The sequence below is a fragment of the Eurytemora carolleeae genome, unplaced genomic scaffold, assembly GCF_000591075.1.
Source record: "Eurytemora carolleeae unplaced genomic scaffold, Eaff_2.0 scaffold111, whole genome shotgun sequence".
Classification (NCBI taxonomy): Eukaryota; Metazoa; Arthropoda; class Copepoda; order Calanoida; family Temoridae; genus Eurytemora; species Eurytemora carolleeae.
Genome location: NW_019396201.1, coordinates 272,347 through 291,018, shown reverse-complemented (window position 1 = coordinate 291,018; position 18,672 = coordinate 272,347). Strand labels below are relative to the sequence as shown.

At 31.4% G+C, this 18,672-nt stretch overlaps 1 protein-coding gene and 1 long non-coding RNA gene across 3 annotated transcripts in view; both read left to right on the top strand.

The window, feature by feature from the left end:
- The window catches only part of LOC111697967 (uncharacterized), a 33,244-nt gene extending 21,695 nt beyond the window's left edge, over positions 1–11,549 (top strand). The window contains exons 3-15 of one of the 2 annotated variants that reach the window (XM_023468156.1): positions 2,065–2,128; positions 2,772–2,851; positions 3,267–3,344; positions 4,014–4,118; positions 4,481–4,558; positions 4,890–5,000; positions 5,355–5,384; positions 5,984–6,111; positions 6,605–6,665; positions 8,499–8,597; positions 10,012–10,112; positions 10,313–10,415; positions 11,034–11,549. In XM_023468156.1, the coding sequence (XP_023323924.1) occupies positions 2,065–2,128; positions 2,772–2,851; positions 3,267–3,344; positions 4,014–4,118; positions 4,481–4,558; positions 4,890–5,000; positions 5,355–5,384; positions 5,984–6,111; positions 6,605–6,665; positions 8,499–8,597; positions 10,012–10,112; positions 10,313–10,415; positions 11,034–11,111 (1,116 nt within the window). In that variant the 3' untranslated portion in view covers positions 11,112–11,549. The remainder of the gene's footprint in view (positions 1–2,064; positions 2,129–2,771; positions 2,852–3,266; positions 3,345–4,013; positions 4,119–4,480; positions 4,559–4,889; positions 5,001–5,354; positions 5,385–5,983; positions 6,112–6,604; positions 6,666–8,498; positions 8,598–10,011; positions 10,113–10,312; positions 10,416–11,033) is intronic. The other variant, XM_023468157.1, reaches the window with a different exon arrangement.
- A 228-nt stretch (positions 11,550–11,777) lies between these two features.
- Positions 11,778–12,855, top strand: LOC111697966 (uncharacterized). Its single transcript, XR_002764419.1, has 2 exons — positions 11,778–12,413; positions 12,449–12,855. It is a non-coding gene; the product is annotated as an uncharacterized LOC111697966 (long non-coding RNA).
- Positions 12,856–18,672: the final 5,817 nt, after the last annotated feature.

The window sequence follows — 18,672 nt, the reverse complement described above, 5'->3', positions numbered from 1 at the left end:
GTAACCTTAGTGTATTAGAAAATGATTAATCAAAACCAGCTAAGTCTAAGAGTTTCCCTGTATATTTGACGCAAAATCAAGATTAAGGTCCATAAATGAATAGAAAAAAGTATAGTTAAACTACTTAGACTAAGTTGAGCCACTTCTCTTCAACTTGAATCACCGCTCAAACGAACTGGTTCAACTGCTTAAGAAATATAGGAATTATATATGCCTACTTTTGCTGTCTTCCCATATAAACCGACCGACCCCACCCTATAAAATATGCATGGTTTTGAGTCCAATATCTTATAGTAACTTTAGTGCTAGTTGCTTGTGTCTAATGTATACTGCTTATACGAATTGTCTTTGTCTTTATGTGGGTTTGAAACCCAGTAAATATCCAATGTTTTTAGCTTTGGCACAAGTATAATAATAATAGATGGACACTGGACATCTTAATGTGTTTGGTTAATTTTAACTCTTAATGTAAAATGCACCGTACATAAATGGGTATAAGCAAAAGGACATTCTAGTGATTAAAATGAATAATTCAATTTGGGCTCACAAACAAGATTGTTTCATGAAATGAAGAAAAAAGACTAAGAACATTTTGCATTTCGCTTCCTATTAGTTAGATTTGAACCGGTTTTGTTTCTGTCAGTTCAAAAGTTGACGACTTAGAGTGAATATTGTATTTTATTAGTAAACGTTATAAATGTATGTGATATGGTTGACTCTGTACAGTGCATATTGGTAAACGTTATAAATGTATGTGATATGGTTGACTCTGTACAGTGCATATTGGTAAACGTTATAAATGTATGTGATATGGTTGACTCTGTACAGTGCATATTGGTAAACGTTATTAATGTATGTGATATGGTTGACTCTGTACAGTGCATATTAGTAAACGTTATAAATGTATGTGATATGGTTGACTCTGTACAGTGCATATTCTTCTATATGTTAAAAACCACACCTTTAAAGACATATAACAGTTACAAGCTCAAACTATTCAAACATTTTCCTTCTAATACAGTATGACACCAATTTAAACATTGTTAGAATCCATCAATCAATGTTTAAATTCAAATATAAAGCAATGTAAATATACATACAGTAAGAACCGGAATAATATCGTCTTTGCTTTTATTTTTATTTAAATATCTCAAAAATACTTGTAATTTTTTTATTTTTGCAACTGAAACAATTATAAAAAGGTTCAAAGTCAGAATTTAATGAATTTAAGCCGCGTCTCAAATCCCCCAAAACCGGTTTCAATTGAGCGCCGTCTGAAATCTTGAAACATTTAATACGATTTTAAGTGGAACCAACCATTTTTGAGCCGCGGCTCAAATTCTTAAATTCGGCCTCAGGGCACTTGTAGAAATAGTGAAGTTTCAAATTTCCATTTCTTTTGTTTTCTACTTCTCACTGCATACAAATTAATCTTTAAACTGATATAGATATTTTCCAAAATAATTCAGAAGAACAGAGGTCATAACTTTTGTATAAATTCACTAATTCGCAATATTTAACTCAATATCAACAATGGAAAGTTTTAATCAGAATTGATTTAGCGCTAAATCCGTAAAAAAACAGTTGGCAAATATTTCTGTAAATCTCTTTTTGGCCATAAGCAGCATATTTTGTTGTTGTATCTGAGATATCTGAGATATCAAAAAGATCTCAATTTAATCCGTCAGATTGGTGCTTTTAGAGAGATTATCAATAAAAAAATGTCCACCTTCTGTTTTTGGAAACTAAAATTTTCATTTTTGCATCGCATTTGTTTTTGTAAATATTGAATTTATTAATTGTATTTTGTCTAGGTATGTATTGCCAACCCTAATATTGAATTTATTAATTGTATTTTGTCTAGGTATGTATTGCCAACCCTAATATTGAATTAATTAATTGTATTTTGTCTGGGTATGTATTGCCAACCCTAATATTAAATTAATTAATTGTATTTTGTCTAGGTATGTATTGCCAACCCTAATATTGAATTATTTAATTGTATTTTGTCTAGGTATGTATTGCCAACCCTAATATTGAATTAATTAATTGTATTTTGTCTAGGTATGTATTGCCAACCCTCCTGAAGGTCTGACCTCCTCTGGTTGTGCTCCCCAGTATCCACCAGGTATTTAAACAAATTTAATGTTTTATTTTTTTAAAATCAAGAAACATAACTTTTTATAAAATGCAGCTTGTTTGTGAGTTAAATCATTTTTTGTAATTCGACCATTGTCACTTGGAATAGAACATGGATTTGGATATCAAGCAACATTTGATAAAAAATATTTTTTCCAAGAAGTTTAAATTAAATTGTGGAAATCAGTATCAATGAAAATTAAAAATGTCCCTTAGTCCACTCTCCTCCCCTAACTCATCACTCTGATCGCCAGGTTGTTATTATGATCCTGATCCTAGAGCAGACAATTCTGTTGATCTAATCATCCTTTGATCTTCTATTGATCTATCCATCCCTCGATCTTCTATTGATATATCCATCCCTTGATCTTCTATTGATCTAATCATCCTTTGATCTTCTATTACTCTATCCATCCCTTGATCTTCTATTGATCTATCCATCCCTTGATCTTCTATTGATCTATCCATACCTTGATCTTCTATTGATCTATCCATCCATTGATCGTCTATTGATCTATCCATCCCTTGATCTTCTATTGATCTCTCCATTCCTTGATCTTCTATTGATCTATCCTTCCCTTGATCTTCTATTGATATATCCATCCCTTGATCTTCTATTGCTCTATCTCAAGGTTGTGATTGTGATCCTGATCCTTCAGCTGTAAACGCTGATGAATCCTGTCAGGCTGGCTTCAAGTGTGTCCAGTGCAAGGAATATTATCAACAAGAAAAATTTAATTTTTTCTTTAAATGCACAAATTATTCAAAATGTCGGATCGACTTGATAAGTTATGTATGTTTAAACTGCTAGTTCTTGAATAATTAAAGAAAAAATTACTAAGGAATTGAGTCTTTGCCACAAACTAAAATTTTTCTATCGTTATAACTTTGCAGCCCAATGTCGTAGAATACTGGTAAATCAAACAATTTGAGTTTTAAATATCATAGTTTTACACTATCCAGTTGCAGAGATATTGGGTTTAGAAAATCTGAGTTTGTGACAAAAACTCAATTCCTTTTAAATTATTTAAAATTGAAGATGTGTGCAAAATCAAGAATAATATTTTTCAATCTATTTTGTTGTAAAACAAATTTTTATAAATTTTCAAAGATAAATTCCTCCGAAGTGTTTACCTCCCGGATGCAATTGTGATCCCAACTCACCGGATCCGGATGGTTTCTGCCCAGCCGGAGAAATATGCAAGGTAAACCGGATCTTTGTAGGTTGGATTTTAATCCTATATTTACCAAATCCTTTATCTAGTATAGTGTATGCGAATCTATAGGCTGGATTTAAATCCTATATTTACTAAATCCTTTATCTATTTTAGTGTATGCGGATCAAGCTTGGATTTGAATCCTATATTCACAAAATCCTTCATCTAGTATAGTGTATGCGGATCTAGCTTGGATTTGAATCCTATATATTTACAAAATCCTTCATCTAGTATAGTGTCTGCGGATCTAGGAAGGATTTAAATACTATATTTACTAAATTTTTCATCTAGTATAGTGTATGCGAATCTATAGGTTGGATTTGAATCCTATATTTACAAAATCCTTCATCTAGTATAGTGTCTGCGAATCTAGCTTGGATTTGAATCCTATATTTACTAAATCCTTCATCTGTTTTAGTTTATGCGGATCAAGCTTGGATTTGAATCCTATGTTTACTAAATCCTTTATCTAGCATAGTGTATGCGGATCTATAGGTTTGATTTAAATCCTATATTTACTAAATCCTTCATCTAGTATAGTGTATGCGGATCTATAGGCTGGATTTAAATCCTATATTTACTAAATCCTTCATCTAGTATAGTGTATGCGAATCTAGCTTGGATTTGAATCCTATTTTTACTAAATCCTTTATCTAGGATTGCGTATGCGGATCTAGGTTCCCTCCAGGTTGTGACTGTGATCCTAGCTCCCCCTCTGCCAATGATTCCTGCAACTCTGGAGATCAATGCGTTCAATGCAAGGAATCATAAATTCCATTTTAAATCGAATATTTTTTAAACTTTAATACCAGTTCAATTTTTAAACATTTTAGGTTCCCTCTTATTGGCCATCTATCATATTGATAGTCTAGACCTAAGTATGTTACGACTTAACGGCATATTACGACTCAATCTATAAGATTTAGTCGTATATTAAAAAGTCATCTTTCTAACTTTCATATTCAGAAAAGTACTAAAGAATAAATACGAAAAGTCTAAATCTGATTGGTGGAAAGAGAACCTAAAGTTATGGCTCTCAGACTTTTTATTGAGAACATCAAAATCCCCGTGAAATTAAGTTTGTTTACCTTTAAAAAAAATTCAAAAAATATTTGATTGATTAGTGTTTACCGGCCGGATGTAATTGTGATCCTAACTCACCGGATCCAGATGGTTTCTGCCCAGCCGGAGAAATATGCAAGGTAAACCGGATCCGTCTGGTTTAACTATAGTTAAACCCAGAATTTCGGAAACATCGAAAAAAAAAATAGGTTTTATTCTTTTATAGCTAAATCTCAGTAATTGTAAAAATAAGAAAAAAGCCGTGAAATATGCGGGAACTGTTTTAAAGAGCTCCATATAATTATTTAATTAAAAAACTAATTATCTGCAGTATTCACTTAGGTATCCATTAGTATCCGAAGTTCTGGTTTAAACTGTATACCATGGTTCAGGTTGAGAAAGACAGGTCATTAGGAGTTGAACTATCCTTATCTAGTCCTACTACTGCTCTCTTTATAAATCCCATTTCAGGGTTGTGTATGTGGACCTGCCCTGCCCCCTGGATGTGAATGTGATCCCGATCTCCCTGATGCAGATACAGCCTGCCCTCCGCAGGAGAGATGTGTTGGTTGTCTTTGCCAGGTAGAGATCCGCCAGATGAAACCGGTTTTGAAGGGTCTGTGGAAGACGATAAATGTAAATTCTCTTAACAGAAACATCAAATAGAAATTTAAAAAATCTATTTACGCCACTTTTCTGGTGAGTTCAATCCTCATTTAAATTTTTACTGAATTCTTCCTTTACAGATATTATATTTTTGATCATTCAAGTCTTGTCATTCATATTTAAGTAATTTAACCTTGAGTTTTAAAGAAAAATTTAAACCAAACTTTTTGCAATTAGAATTCGTGCGTAACCATTAAAAAAAATATTTTTCGAATTTGAAAAAAATCGAATTTTGAACTTTTTTTAGGATTTTGATTATTTTCTGTTTAGAATTGCCCTCAGTCTGATACTTCATCGAAGGTATAGGTATACAGGGAGATTTAAGAAGCATAAATCTTCCACAACGACATTCGTCTTCCTGAAATACTGTTTGCAGCTTATATGATGCTGACTCCATGTGAATTATTTTTAAATCTAAAACCTTCTGATATCTAATGTCGTTGAAAAAGTTTATTGGTTTTAACTTTAATTTTTCATCTTGTACATTTTACATTGTGTTAATCAATTAATCAATCAATCTTTCTACAAAAATATCTATAAAAATACTTATAAAAATTGGCATCAATTTTGCAACTACGAGACTCATGAAACTGTGAAATAAGAAGACGACTGTAAGGAATGATTTATGGTTTTAAATCCAACAAACATGAAACACAGCAATTGTAAAGTGCTCAGAGACCTTTCACTTAATCCGTTGATTTTTAACTGGTTTATCTATTTGAGTAATAATAATAGTAAATACGCATGAGGTTGCTTAGATGCCGTCCTCCTATTCTACAGTTAATATTGGTCTCACTTTATCTATCTATCTATCTATCTATCTATCTATCTTTCTATATATCTATCTTTCTATCTATCTATCTATCTATCTATCAATCTATCTATCTATGGATTGGAAGGTGTTGAATCCTCCCCTGGTGTTCGTGATTGACACGACGAAGTCCGTGAAGCCTGACAAGGACTCCATCTTCAACCTGACCATGAAGGTTGTCAACACCATCAGGAAGGACAGAATAAATATCCCGAGGTAAAATATAAATTCACTTAGAGATTTTTTTTTTAGCAATACTTTTTACAATACTCGGTTTCGATGAAAAATTACAATTTTTTGCAAAAAGATACTTTTTGTTTTCATGAAAATACACTTTCATATGTTAAAATAAACTCTTTTTTTAAAAAAATACATGTTTTTGTACATTTAAATTGTATGTAAAATTTTATTTTGTTAAAATAAAGTTATAATTTTGAAACAAAAATATACTTTTTCTTTCAAAATTCTCAAAATAAGATATTCACCTTTTTTCCTCCACTATTGTTATTAAATGAATATAATGAAAATTTCCTCACAAATTTTCATTTCTTTAAAAAATAATCGAGGTTTGTTTAGTTATTTCAGATATTTATGAACAATATAAGAGTTGGGGATGAATAATAAATTTGAAAATTTGTTGTAGGTTCGTTCTTATATCACGCTTTTAAAACATTGAATTTACGCGTAATAATGCAAATGAAATATTTAGGTATCAACTTGTTTCGTTTAATGATTTTGGTCCTCCGATCAACCTCAACGTAAAAATAGAGGTCAGTCTAACTTCAAGCTAAATCAATATCGTAAATTATCAGTTCTCAAAGATTGTGGTCTCATGGTAGGTCAAGATTGTGGTACCATGGTAGGTTAAGATTGTGGTACCATGGTAGGTCAAGATTGTGGTACCATGGTAGGTCAAGATTGTGGTACCATGGTAGGTCAAGATTGAGGTAACATGGTAGGTCAAGTTATTACGGGATTTTTGATCTTGTTGGGTTTAAAAAAAACGCTGAAATTATTACATATTAATCCTGCCCCTTCTCTTTATCTTGGGCTGCAGTACTTGGTTGGACTTTTCACAATATGTTCGTTTATGGTTTATTATAGTTAAATTAACAGAACATAGAGAAACTGTTCGTTTATATCTAATATCTGATGTTGATACTATCAGAAAAAAATCCTTTTTTGGCAAAAAATAACTAAATTTTTTTACTTTTTAATTTAACTTTTTGTTCATTTCTAAAACTGAATTTTGTCCACCCCTAAAATCCCTATTATTCTCTGCCCACTGAGACACATATATAAACTGCACCTAGCTAGATAAATATATTCTCTGTACTCTACCTACACCCTGGAGTAACTACCACTAGCCCAGCATGGAACCCTATTCCACCAAGATAAATGTTCAAGTTTATCTACGCAAACATGCTCTTTAATGCGTAACAAGATAATTTGCGTACAAACAGAACATATTCAACTTCACTCTTGAGACAATTTAAAGGACACATTGCCTATATGTGGGAGGATAATAAGGATATCAACATGGATAAAAGTGGGAGGATAATAAGAATATCAACATGGATAAAAGTGGGATGATAATAAGAATATCAACATGGATAAAAGTGGGAAGATAATAAGAATATCAACATGGATAAAAGTGGGAGGATAATAAGAATATCAACATGGATAATAGTGGGAGGATAATAAGAATATCAACATGGATAAAAGTAGGAGGATAATAAGGATATCAACATGGATATCAACTACATAGAACAACTAACTAGCTTAGGAACCCAGCTTTGTCAGGAGTTTTCCCCACTCATCTTAGAATCTTTAAACCAAGCTATAAGAACATTTCTGAAGTTCTCTCGAGTTCCCGAATCAAAACATGAGGCAAATCGGTCCAGGGGTTCAGGAGTAATGATCGGACATCAGACAGAGATTACTACTTTTTATATAAAAATGTAAAATAAATTTCTCAGTTTTCTCTGAAAAATGGCCGCTACCCATGGTTCTCTTGACGTTGCAATGGCTGGTGAATTATTTTTCTCACATTTTTGTTCCCGGGGATTATAAAGTAATTTTATTTCCCCTACAAAAATTACATAATACTTTCATAGAACTTTACTGCACTGTGACCTCCCTAGCTTTGTTTACATTAATCCCACCATTGCAGTACACTTTTTACGCAAAAATTACATCCCTGAAAACTGACGAGACATATATAATACTGAAAATATGGGGTTTTAAGATTTATGTTTGTTTAATATCCCCGCAACGTTGTCTAATTTATTTAATATGTTTCGGAAATGTTCAACTACTGCTAATTACTATTTAAATTCTTCTCTTATTAAAACTTGTATTTCTACAATTTTAAGTAAATTTTACATTGTAGCGAGATTTTACATGGGTTTATTAATAGCTTCTTTTAATAAAGATCTAATGAAAAAACAATAATGTTTTGAATTTATAATGTGTTACCAAAAACCTTTAGATAGTAATAGTAATAATAATAATAATAATAATAATAATAATAATAATAATAATAATAATAATAATAATAATAATAATAATAATAATAATAATAATAATTAGAATAATACTAGGCTGATACCCCTAACGTGACTGAGTTCGAATATGCCGCCAGGAGCCTGAAGTTTGAGTCCTACAATGGGGGCAGGGACAGCAAGGAGAGGTTAACACAGGTAAATAATATACTAGCTTATGACCCCGATGTTGCCCAGGTTTATATTAATACTTACAGTTACTCCCGGCATTTACCCGCGCTCGTATGATATTAATCTATGATATTAGCTGAAGTGAACAGTGATGCCCGTGGAATTTCAAACGAAGAGCTTTACTATCTAGATATATCTACATGTGTACATATACACAATACATTCATATACTATAAATGAGAACCAGCGTGGAATAGGTATTGATGACTATCAGACTTATATTCTAATTGTAGATATAGTCCATTGAACATGAAATACATTGCATTTGTTCAGTGTGGGATGTTGGAGCACCAACGAGGTTGTAAATAACTGTAACCATTCAGGCATTTTTCAGAAATAAAACGGACCCATAGTATGGAAACTTTTTTCTGCTAAAGGCTGCACGACGAAATCGTAACAATACAAGGCTGTTTACCTATAAATGCAAGGATCAATTCAACAATCCATGCAAGGATCCATGCAACCTCAATCTCCATATTCCCAGATGAGCCCAATAAATAAGTTTATAACCTGTATTCTGTTTAAACCCCAAGATGTTGCTTGTAAATAAACCTATTTCTTGATACAAGGAAGATCGATGGAAATTGTGTCCCAAAAAATCTTAAATTTTTTTAGTAAAAAAGTTGTAGCAATTGTCTAACATTTTGAAACCTTAACATTTGAATAATTTTATGAACACTTTGAATTTTTTATTTTTTTTTCATGGCCCCCCCTGTATCGATTGGTTCTGTATATTTGATTGTCTAGATATCCTAGTTTAGAATTTTAAATCTTCATTCTCTCAGATCCGTGCATAGTAAACAGTTCAGATATACAAATACGAATATATTTATGCGTAACACGACTCTGGCTCTAGATAAGGAAAATTAATGTTAAATTTGTAAAAAATGATCAAAATGTATCCAGTAAGTTTTCATGGCAAATGTTATAAAATATTAAAAGAGTAGGATTGAAAAGAATTTAAAGATTTCAAATTTTAAGAAAACTCAATTATGAAGGAACTGATTACTCGCCTCCAACTTCTAATTTTCTAAATATCTTTTGAACATAATTATACAAACCTTTCGTTTTTAAATACATATATTTATCTAGCAGGATACATAATTTGAAATATTAAAGATCTGCGACATTACATTGCTAAGATATAAGGATTAGAAAATTAGAGTTTGAGTTAAGTAATCAGTTTATTTTTGTAAAAAACTAAATGCACTTTTTAATATTTCTTTCTAGCTGTTGAGCTACAAAAAAGTCCTAAATTGTTTTTAATTGAAGTTTAGTAACTTTTAAAAATTACTGATTTTCTCTAAACATAGCAGGTTTCAATTTTCTCATTTTTTTAATTATACTTTTTCTCAATTTGCAAAGTTTTCTTTTTGTTCAGGGTTTGTTGGTAGCTCTGCAGAATGCGACCCCGAAGTCTCTGATTGTTGTCTTCACTGACAATGGTTCAAAGGACCTAAACCTGGAGAAAGAGATTATTAGGTCAAGAAATACCTAATTTAAAGGGACTGTAAGCGTAATTTCAACTTCATGCAAAGATGGAAATCTATCTCTACCAATTTTACTTCTTTCTAAATTCAATGAGTGTGTAATGAAAAAATTGTCAAAAACAATAAATGATTTCAAATTCAATCCTGCTTCAGTCAATAATTACTTTTTTACGAACACTCCCTTTAATTAAGGTTACGAGAAGAGATGGAGTGTACTATATATATTGTCCTAACTCCAGTTTACGAAGGAAAACCCGGAGATAAGAGCTTACCAGCTTATGGTAGAATGGGTCAGGTAATATTTCTAAAAACTAGAAAATCCATTTTTGAACAACTGGCCTAACCAACGAAAAAGTATAAGACAGCAATTACGAAAAAACTACATTAAGAGTTCAAAACTGGTTGTAATTGGACTTTTAGCCAGGACCTGTAGTTCACCGTGACCTAGCAACAATGAGGATGATATCGTCTTTTCTATTTCTAAACATCTTTAATTCTGACAATTTCATTCATTGTCTTACAGCATAAAGCAGCTATTCAATATTATAAAGAAACCACAGTTAAAAATAACCAATTTGTAGATAGAAAAAAAGGATATCTCATTCACCCTTGATCATACAAAGGTTTAAAGTGTACCGTTGTAAATCGAACATGCCGCTTTATAAAAGGAGGTTCACTAAAGTCGTCGTCGTAAAAAATGAAGACGACTTCCGATTCAAATGTTTGATTTCTACCAAGTTTTGCAAGCACACAAAAACATGGAACCAATGAAAAGCTGTCAAATAACAGCTTCTCTTTGTTTACCTGTAAACTTGTAGTTTGAAGAAAGCTTGAATAGAAAAATGGTATTAAATTAAACGAACATGCGTTTAAGACTAGTCGTGTTAAACTTTTATCTTGGAATTTATTTCAGGTTTTCCTGATTAGTGAGGTTGGAGCGGAAAGTTTCCTGGCAAATGTTCAAGATTTCGAGGAGAAGAACTGTCTCTAGGTATAGGCCAGAACACGGATGCGGTTCAGGCCTCTCCCGGGAGAGAAGAATAAGAAAATCGGAGCAACGTCACGAAAATAACAATTTTTCTAAAAAGCTTTGAAAAGCTTTAAAAAAATATGGGCATAATTTACTAAGACAATTTTGTTGCTTCTTTAAAAATCAATCAATCAACTAAATCAATCCGTCTAATCTATATTCCTCTAACCCTGAACTCAAAAATGCATTCATATTGAATTTTGATTTGATCTGCAATTGGCATAGAACTTCGGGCATTATCATCAATATCCACGACAAAATAATTGTAAATCGGGGAAAGTTGCTCAAAATTCATATATGGCATCATAATGTATCATAATGTATGCAACGTCTAAAGTTGAACCGTAGAGGGGGAATTGAACTGTTTGAGCGCTTCAAATAAAATGTTTAAAGGGACTGTAAGCGTAATTTCAAGTGACCTTCTGTCCTACTCTATCCCCGTAGTAAATTTCAAGTGACCTTCCGTGCAAAGATGACATTGTCCGATTAAAAACATTTTCTAATAAAGCACGAATTAAATATCAATGTTTAGATAAAACAATAATTATTTTGATTTCTCTACAACTTTGAATTGCGCATTTCTCCTACAGGAATCATCAAAATTAAACATTTGTAAACCTAGAAAAACGACGTTATCTTCCACGCTGTTGATCAGATACAGGTTTCAAGGGTACTATTGTGAATCTGGCATTGCCTTCTTTGCATTGAGTTTCTGTTAAATCACGTTTATAATCCCTTTTAGCTTCAAAAGTTTTGCTCTCTAAAATGCTAAATCCTTGTCTAGTGCTGAGCCGGTACTATAGTTCCAATTATAAAGTAAAACCAGTTTTAAAGGGATTGCCGGCATACTTTCAAGTAACCCTCCATTAAAACAAATAACATACTTTAAACCCTGTTCTACCATTAAACTTTTATCTGAGTAACAATGAGGTAAATATTATAGGTTTTTTAAAAAAATATTAAGAAGAGATCAATTCAGTCATTTTACTCATGATAAAGGGTTAAGGGTACCGTTGTGCATTAGGCATTGTTTGGACTTTTTTTAAATGTTTAACGTATTGTACTTCTAAATATTCTTAAAATTCTAAAAGGTTTTACTAAAAAATCTCAAACAAGTAAATTTTACTTTTATCACATTTAATCTGATTCTATTTTTTCTGAAAACAGAACTCGAAGTTGATAGTTGATTGAATTGGAAAAGATTGATTTACTCTTGTTTAGACTTTAAAGATACCATATTGTCAAAATTTTGACACAATTAAGGTCTTTAAAGATGTCAAAATTTTGACACAATTAAGGTCTTTAAAGATACCATATTGTCAAAATTTTGACACAATTAAGGTCTTTAAAGATTCCATATTGTTAAAATTTTGACACAATTAAGGTCTTTAAAGATACCATATTGTTAAAATTTTGACACAATTAAGGTCTTTAAAGATACCATATTGTTAAAATTTTGACACAATTAAGGTCTTTAAAGATACCATATTGTTAAAATTTTGACACATATAAGGTCTTTAAAAGAATTATGCTTACCCGGCCGGTTTACAATGTTCATTTGTGTCATAATACATATATAATTATATTTATTAAAGTAACATTATATTGTATCAATTAGTCATGTATTTTATATTAACCTGTAAATTATAATTTATAAAATTGTGCTGTGAATTTGCTTTCAACAGAATAAAGGGCATTAATTAACTATTTTATTATTACTTTAGTGAAAACTATTTTAGAGGCATTTTTAATTTATGATCTAAGACAATAATAAAAAAATTAGACAATAATAATCTTTTAAATGCTTCGTATATACTACAGAAATCGATAAAAAGACTAAGATAATTAATTCAAAATTATGTTTTTAAATGATAAAAATGTCTAGTAGGGTTTGATCACTATATATCTCTTACTTGGGCTATTAAACAAACTAAATCATAATTATATACTTTACTTGTCTGTCTGTTTGATTTTTTAATTTTATTTAATAAACGTCAAAACGGCTGAACCGATCAGGCCAACATTTTTTGAGGTAAATCACATGACATGGGAAGGTTTATGGATGCTCTGAATGCTCTGAAGGATTTTCCTAAAATTTAAAGAAAAATTAATAAATAATCCACAATTGAAAGTCTCAAAAAGTTGCCACTGGAAAAAAACATTTCTTTTGTCCGGCCCTGGTTGTTTTCAGAAATTTGTACATTATCTAAGGGGTAGGTTTTATTTAAAGATCAGGTAAGAAGAAAGATGCCGTTAATTTCCAAAAGTTATAATGGTTTTATAATTCTGTCATGCCTGGAGCGAACTCTTACCTGCAGCGAACTCTGGTTATGCTACTTTTTACTACAAAACAATCAATTTTAGTAGGCTAAAAAGCCTAAACACACTTTTTTCGGAGAAACCTTGTAGTCTAACCCTAAAATAATAAAAATAAATATCAATTTATTAATGTTGAAAAGTTTAAATTTGCGCGTGCAAGCATAATAGGGAAGGGGGAGGGGTCGAAAATCCCGATATTAGAACAGAAACAAATCCGTTCCATAAATCCAAGTGTTTGTTTATGTTTAAAGAATCTTACGCTTTGCCGCGTAGCATAACCAGAGTTCGCTGCAGGTACGAGTTCTCTCCAGGCATGACACCGGCTATCATATTAATACAAGGGTACCCATAAAGGATGACGATCCCAAGTTTAATTAAATCTTCTACCTTTAATGTGATCTTTAACTGGGTTTCTTAATGATTTGGCAAAGAAAGAAAGAACATTATAGTTGCAATGAATCATCACGAGTAGTTGAACACGGACAAAATGGATTCTGTACAGTCGTCTCTGAAGTCTCATTCTTTGTGGGTAACCAGCCCTGTAGTTTATTATCATTAACAATAATTATACTGCACGAGTTCCTTTATGCTATATGCATTGTTTTATAACATAAATTACAAGTGCTGCACAGGAGATTACGTTTGAGATATTTACTACTTATACACACGTGCATTTAACCATATTTACGCGGCATTTTGCTGTCTTGCCGCGCCCAGGTAATAAAGTATGTTTAAGATACAGAGCGTCCCATACCATTTTAGATTATCTCCAGGCTTTAACGCCAAAATAAAATCATAATACTCGAAAAACCCAGTATTTTCCGCAAGAAAATTCTTATATATAGCCTTATTCAATTTTTCCATTGACTCATTCTTATTTAATTTTCTGATTCGTAATTTACACCGATTGACGATCTAATGATGTGGGACACTCTGTATATTGCACATTTCAATGCATAAATATAGTAGTTGCTTGTATATAAACTTAAGGGACAAAGTTGCAGTATAATGACCATTTTTAAAGTCAAGTTGGTGATTTGGTGTTTGTAAGATTTGAAAATTTGTATGTTGCAAATTCAACATGGCTGATTTTTCATGTCACTCACAACCTGTTAATTTTTTACCTTTTAAGGGAGTGACTTGCTAGACATGGCTGAAAGTGCAGTATCGTAGAGAAAAACTTTAGGATTCGTTTGATACCAATGAGACATTTTTACGGTGTACATTTTTGAAATAAGAGTAGAAAGTCGTTTGTAATATTTCATGAGTCGGGTTGGTCTATAGAAGAAATGTTATTTTACACTTGCTAAAAACACGTAAAAAAATATTTTAAAATAGAAGAACCTTAGAATCGATTATTTTATTATCATCATTACCTTTGCTAGGCTGTTTCTATAATTGTATTCGCAGATTTCTTTAAAATGTCGTCTTTACAATTAAAATCAGGAAAACCTCCAACTAGCGATCCTAACTGAAAAAATTACCATAAACCTGCGAGATTTTAAAAACTTGCTTTCAATGATATAAGTTCATTATTTTTCTCAACAGCTGTTTGTATACATGCCACTAGCTTCCAGAATATAATTTGTTACATGTTTTGTCTATGTTACTTAAAAATAGTAAAAAACGTAAAAACCAATGTTTCTCTTTTATACTGCATTCTCAGTTAAACTACCATGCCTAGCCGCTCAGTCCCTTTGTTGCAGGAAGGAAATTGGGCGAAAATATTTTGTTTGCTAATTCCTTTTTTCTAATTTTATTTTAATGTATTAAAATTGTTGTTCATCAAACTATTTCCAATTCTTAAAACATAATTGTGATTCACTTTTAATAATGATTAATTTATGACAAATTAACTATTAATTAGTTTAATTACTAGTTAACTGGGAGGCTAAGAGAGGCTAAAGGGCCTCAAAAACGTTTTTGTATTTCGAGACCAAAATAAAAATATTATGATTTCAATTCTATTTTATGTTTACATGAAAAATTTAATTCAAATAAAAGTCAACTATAAAAGCTAGAATATTTTACATCTATTATTTTTAAAGACATTTGATATGTTCTTAATTGTTTAAAGGTTCTCCATGATAATACAACTTGTTGATCACCGGACCATAAATCCATGATTCTGCTCAATACCAGTTTTTCATGTGCTTAGCAACAAGATTTTGTCATCTTCGCGCTTTTTTTGCAAATTGCAATGTTACGACGTGAGAAACCTGATCCGTCATGATCTAAACCCCATGTTTTAAGTGCATTTGAATGCTACATTTTAGGAAAGGTAAAGAAAACTCTATATTTACAATCTGAAAACAGTTGAACATTTGGCCAGGATCAAGATCACCCAAGTTCTGCATTCTTTATTACTGAATGGCATGATTAAGAAAGTACAGTGATAACCATAAAACGATGGAATAGAAAGACGACATTATAATAATACTTCAGTGTTTTGATGTTGTTACAAAGCATATATTGTTACTCGTAACTTAGAAAAGCATTTTTTAAGTGAAATGGGTCTATGTACACTGTACAATTGCTATGTTGTTCCTTGAACTAGCTTAAGTCCTAACTTGAGTTTAAAAGTCGTCTTCCTATTTCAGAGTTTTCTGGTTTTCATCGCAGTATTTCCTGTTTTTGGCCGGATGTCAGATCATAACTTATTAACGCCTTGACTGAATAGCCTCAAATATTGACTGGAGAACTTCATTAGAATCTATAGAACCACGGGAATATTCTTTGCTTGGTTTAAAATTCTAATTTGAGTGAGTTGACTTTTACAGGGAATAATGCCAGAATACGCAGGGTTCTCAAACTAAGATCTTCTAGTTCTTTATATAAATATATATATTTATCTATAAAAAAAGTAATCTCAGTTTATTTGTTTAGATGTCCGATCATAACTCATGACACCCTGGACCAATTTGCCTCAATTTTTAATTGGAGAACTCGAAAACCCCAGGATTGTTCGTATAGCCTGATTTAAACCTTCTAAGATGAGGTTGATCTTTCAAACTTCAGACAAAGCTGGGGTTTCAGCTGCTTAAGCTAGTTGAATTTGGTATTTAACAAGATTTCTCAAATACATAGTACAAATAAAAAAGTTTTACACTGACGTTTTCAAATCCTAATTATGATCGAATGCCGCGGAAATTATGTTTAAAAAAAAAGAATTAATAAAACGATTTAATAATAATTCAGCGCATGTCCAATTCTATGAAGCTGTTCGATAACTGTTCAGCATTATTTGGGGCTTTTTATTTACATTTTCAATATTCTGAAAAAAAATTTGTCTTTATAGAGACAGACCGGCTATGCAAGGTAGTTAAACTGAGTATGCAGTGTTGTGGACAAATTCTTAAGGATTCATTTGAGACATATATAAACGTTTCCACGATGTAAAATTACAGAGGTTGAGTGCATAGTCGACATTCAAAATCATGAATTAAACTAATTAGATGGTTATGGACATATTTCTCAAAAGAAATTTGCCAATAAATCAATGCTAGAATCAATTACTTCGCTGTCATCATTATATTGAATTTCGTATTTTGTAATGGTTAGGTTCTACTTTCGTAGAAGGCCTTAGAAGAATCCTTCATCATCAGCCTATGGACGGGTTACTGCAATACATATACATCCCAGTAATATTTTGAATTAAGAATCTGGTAAATTATGGATCCAATTAACCAGGCAAGAAAAATTCTCCCAAAAAAAACCTTCTTTGAAATATTGGATATAATACCTAAAATGATCATCCTAGGGTAGTGGTGGTTAGTTACCAAGCTTTATAATAGGATAGAATAAAAGTGAAACATGTTAATTTGCAAACATAGCTTTGAAAATAAAGTAAAATAAAAAACTTTGCAATAAAAATCATTCATGAATACTGTATAGCAGCCCAGTGGCAAGGCTGATGCACTTCCAACATTTCACCTTGGTAAGACGATTTAAAAAATTTTCCTTTGTAAAACAGGGAGCACTGGCTCCATTACTATGGATCACGCCAACTGGTTTTGTTGACATGAACCTTTCGTGGGTCCAGTGCTCCCTTGAGCACTGGACCCACTGAATCAATTTAAATATGCTCCGAAGCGCAACTCCCAAACCACTGTTAAAGATTTTGAAAAATAAGACATGCTTTATTAACTGAAATTTCATAAAATCAAATTATCCTATTGTACCTAAAAGTTAAAATTTTAGTTTCTTGATTTAGCTTGAATTTAGATTGATTTATATAGCTCTTTGATTTAAATAGATTTATCTTGATTTGCCTTGATTTATTTTGATTTACCTTGATTTATCTTGATTTACCTTGATATATCTTGATTTTCTTTGAATTTATTCGCATATTTCTACAAATTCTTCAAATGTCGTCTTTTCAATAATAGTTCCAGAAAATCTTTGTGAATAATGAGGAACTAGAATAATGAGAAAAAAGAAACTAATAATTAACCAAGATTAATTATTTTCGATAAGATTAATTTTTATTTTCTCAACCTGTTCCTGAACAACTAATAAGTTGTTTATATTTTTTGTCGTCGTTATTTTATAATAAAAAAAAATTCTGAAAACGTATCCACCCAAAAGTAAGATTTTGAACGCCGACTCTGTGCTCAAACTCAGGATTTACAGATCTTTAAGAAGTTTTATATCAAATGAATTCTAAAGAATTTGTCCACAACACTGGATACTCAGTTCAACTACCTTACATAGCCGGTCTGTCCCTTTAAACAAAGATTATGATAATGTTTGAGTAAATGCCCAAATTGAATACAAACTTTGATTAAAAAGTACATAGACACTAGGACTCGATCCTAAAATCAGGCAGGGTTGAAGCTGCGAGCAAAAAACCTCCGTCAGCTTAGAAATATAATAGAAGACTGTGTTTTCTTCTATTCTGTTTATACAATGTTCAGCGGGAACTGCCACAGAATATTTTTTATGGCGACATTATAAAACTAATTCGTTGTATTTTTAAACATTTTTTTAAAACTTTTATTTAACCAAACTATTTAACTAATTTCTTAACTTTTAATTGTGACTATCTGTGATCATCTTATTTTACAATATTTTTTGCAGATTTAATATCATTTCTCGTGGATTTTCAAAATTTTAGAAGAAAACTTTTTGAATTTCTAATCATCCATAAACCTTTCCCGGGGTCATGCGAGGTCCCACACAGAATTTGGGCCCAATCGTTTCA